Raw genomic sequence first — 3976 nt, 5'->3', positions numbered from 1 at the left:
GTCAGATCTTACAATTTTGTGGCATGCTTCTGAATACCAACTCTGCATTAAAAGCCTCCTAATTTGTACGGGACGAACTCTTACTAATTTTGTGGCTCCACATAAATCCTATTGTGTTAGGGGTGTCATTGAACAACAAAGACTCTTGTTTAATGTGATTACTCTCTAAAAAATCTCTGTCTTATTTTTGGTTCCGTACTTTACCCCTCACCTCATTCCATCTGGTTCCGTGGCATAACACAGGCATCTTACTAGTATAATGTAAGTATAAAGTTGAGTCGCTTATTTTGAGACTAAAGGAGTATATTGATTTAAACATTTGTATTGATATAAGCATCACATAGTAAAGCACGCTGCTGGTACATCACACAAAGTGATCCACTGAATTGAGACTGATATGAAGCGGTTACCATGCTGTCTAATATTCTTCAACTTACGTGTCAATGCCAATAACACCTCTCCGAATTATGCCGCAATAGTCTTCTTTATTAATCTTAGTTAGTACCTTGACTACTCCCTCCGTAAAAAAATATAAAAACGTCTTTAGTGATATAAACGCTTTTATATTTCTTTGCGGAAGAAGTACTTTAGGAAGCGCAGACTGTACAAACTAGATCATACCATGCGCGTGGGACACACGAAAATTGGTTGCACTATACTATTTTAATGAGATTTTGTTGTCTTGAAATTGAATACGACCATGTAAATTAAAAATACATATGATTTATTGTATTTGATTATTTAATAGTTGTAAAATATTTATGAAATAAAAGTTATGTTTCTTATGTAACAAAATCTTATGTAACAACGACAACAACAACAACAACAACAACAAAGTCTTTAGTCCCAAATAAGTTGGAGTAGGCTAGAGGCGAAATCCATAAGATCTTATGACCAACTCATGGTTTGGGCACATGGATAGCAAACTTCCACGCACCCCTATCCATAGTTATTTCTTTGATGATACTCCAATCCTTTAGATATCTCTTTACGGACTCCTCCCATGTCAAATTTGTTGCACTATATTATATTTCTTATGTATGTTCAGAGAAACTAAAAATAGTAGGTCGATGAAATGAGATGTATGCATGTTGAGAGAACTAATATATGTAGGATTTTACATGCATGCATGTTAAGAGATATAAAAGTAGTGAATATTCACCACTGTAGGGTGCTGCTATCGCGACACATGAATCAGAGACCCTTTGACCAAACTGTGAGCGATGCATTAATCGCAAACGATGTTATAATAAACCGTCTCTAATAAGATGGACTGTGTGCGATGACAGAGACATCAAACACTATTCAGATTAGAGTTGTGTGTGCGATACGTGGCATACAGTTGGTCCATATGAACTATTTGCGATGAGCCAAAAAACTGAAACAGTCAACCATATTAAGGTGTGTGCGATAGCCGGTATACAATTCACTTGGATGAATTGTTTTCGATTAGGCAACACAACAAGAACGGTCGGCCAGATCAAGGTGTGTGCGATACACGGCATATAGTTCACTCGGATAAAGTGTTTGCGATGAGCGAAAGCAACATAAACGGTCAGTCAGATCAAGGTGTGTGCGATAGACGACATACAGTTCACTCGGATAAAGTGTTTGCGATGAGCGAAAACAACAGAAACAGCCAGTTAAATCAAGGTGTGTGTGATAGACGGCATATAGTTCAATCGGATGAACTGTTTGCGATCAGCCAAGACAACAGAAACAGCTCAACTTAACAAGATGTGCGAGATACACGGCAAACATGTCCGTAATTAGAAATGTGTGCGGTGACCGATAATAACACAGACGATTGCTGTTAATAAGTCGTGTGTGTTGTGGGCAAACGCTTGCTGGTATACAATTATCAACGATTGATGAAATCATCACCAACGTGTTCCCTAATTTGGTACGTGTGCAATGTGATTTGCTCTGTCCACAGAACAACAACTTATAGTTGCACTTATGGCACATCGTAGATATGTTTTAACAAAACTGATATACTTATAAGGACATGATTGCATAACCAAATTAAACATCTAATTACATAGGTGGTTAGTGCAGACATGACATTTGCACACACCAAAATAAACAATTACATGCATAATTAACTAGGAGTGCAGCGGCTTCACGACCTGCGATGGAGAGAAGAGACATGGCTGGGAGGGCGGGACAAGGGAGGTGAGGAGGAAGGGGTGGCGGCGTGAGGGAGGCGAGAGGATGAATGCGCGAGGGGGGTGGGAGGCGAATGGGAGCACGAAGAGGCAGCAGTCGCCCTCCCTCGTCTCATCCAACCACGGGCCAACCAGCAACCAACACTCAATGGACCGACACGTGAAAAGACAAAAATACCCTCGGCGCGGCACGAATTCACGCGTAGTGGCACAAGATCTTTTACCGCGGGAGCTAACTATTCATTGCTACAGGGTCTCCAGTTCGATCCAACGGCCGAAGTCCTCCAGTGGCTTGATCCGACGGCCCAGATCGCATCAAGAAAACAAAATGGACGGCCGAATGTGCCAAATCGCTGTGAGCGTCTGGTGGCTGTCTAGGTTCTTATTTCTGGGTAAATGTATGTACGTGTATATGAGTACCTGCCATTGTACAGTGTTCAGAGAGAGAAAAAAACTGAACCAAGGTTTTGTTTTTATCCCTTATATACGTTCTGCGTGATTTAGGTCATGTTTGGTTCATAAGTCCTAGGACTTTTTCTAGTCCCAACTAAAAAGTCTCTAGTCCCTAAAAAGTCTCACCCTGTTTGTTTTCAGGGACTAAAAAGTCTCTAGTCTCTCACTAGAGGTTATTAAATGACCATGTTACCTCTAGTATACAGAAAAATAACAAAAAACAACACCATGGGGCGGCGGGGCAATGGATGCAGGGAGGGACATTGTTGGAAAAGTCTCAAAAAGTCCGCAAAAAGACTCTCCTTGAGAGTCTTCTTCATTTAGTCCTCAAAAGCAACTTTTTAGTCCCTAATAATACTTTCTGTTAGGTTAAAAAGTCTTTAAGAGGGACTTTTTCTAGTCCCTATATAAAAAAGTCCATGTAAACAAACACCCCCTTACTTGATCATCTTAACTTTCCTTGTTTGCCCTGCCAGCTGCCTCTTATCTCCTCCCATGCGTGCGTATTTAAAGCCCTAATTGAGAAATACAGTGATTATTTACACGGTGCTCACGTCTCCGATACTAACTCGCACGCGATTCGATTTAGGTTTCCAGAGTAAACTCGTGTGTGGAAAAAGTTAGGGTAAAGCCCCGCTCGTCGCCGTCTCTCTTCCCCCAATGGCACAGTGGATCTCCTCGACGCCGTGCAACGCGTCCAGCTGCGAGGCGACAGAGGAGGCGCCGCTGCTGGACGTCGAGAAGGGCGTACCCGAAGAACGCGCCACGGCGTCGCCGGCGGATGATGGGGGCGTGGAAACGTCCGGCTGCCGGCGCTTTTTCCAGGTAACTACCTACCAGTCGTGATGCGGTCGATGTGCTACTTGAAACTGAATTTGCGCGGTGTAACTAACTGAATTCTGCAGGGGTTCTTGGCCGTTGTGTGGCTGTGCATGGTGAATCAGATGAGGATAGCCTATAACGCCTACGGTGACGCCGAAACGAGACCGCTCATGGTGTTTCTGCTGGTAGTGATGGCCTTGAGTGTCGGCAACGTGTTTCACATGTTCAGCACACAGCCTGCGTATCCTCCGGCATAATCTACCTCCGTGTTTCACTGATTTATTTGGTAGCTAGCTCGCTTTTACCACAAGTGTAGCGATCAATTTAGCCGCTAGAAAGAAAGATATATGGCATTACCCAGATTTGTGGCATGAAAATATGGCAGTGTGTACAAGTGTATGGCAGCCAAACATGCCTAAGTTTTGCAGCTGATGAGTCTCCAATGCATCTCTCTAGCCGTTCAGACTAGTTGAATGTCGGTGCAATGGTGAATGATGGCATGTGCTGGTTGCGCTCTTCGTTTCCAGACAGAA

At 42.9% G+C, this 3976-nt stretch overlaps 1 protein-coding gene across 1 annotated transcript; it reads left to right on the top strand.

Moving 5' to 3' along the window:
• The first annotated feature begins 3215 nt into the window (after positions 1–3215).
• On the top strand, positions 3216–3751 carry LOC119293375. Its single transcript, XM_037571871.1, has 2 exons — positions 3216–3446; positions 3527–3751. The coding sequence occupies exons 1-2, from the start codon at positions 3282–3284 to the stop codon at positions 3698–3700; spliced, it is 339 nt and encodes a 112-aa protein (XP_037427768.1). The 5' UTR covers positions 3216–3281; the 3' UTR covers positions 3701–3751.
• Positions 3752–3976: the final 225 nt, after the last annotated feature.

The sequence above is a fragment of the Triticum dicoccoides genome, chromosome 4B, assembly GCF_002162155.2.
Source record: "Triticum dicoccoides isolate Atlit2015 ecotype Zavitan chromosome 4B, WEW_v2.0, whole genome shotgun sequence".
NCBI classification, from domain to species: Eukaryota; Viridiplantae; Streptophyta; class Magnoliopsida; order Poales; family Poaceae; genus Triticum; species Triticum dicoccoides.
The sequence above is the reverse complement of the archived record's forward strand: the minus strand, read 5'-3'. Positions and strand labels throughout refer to the sequence as shown.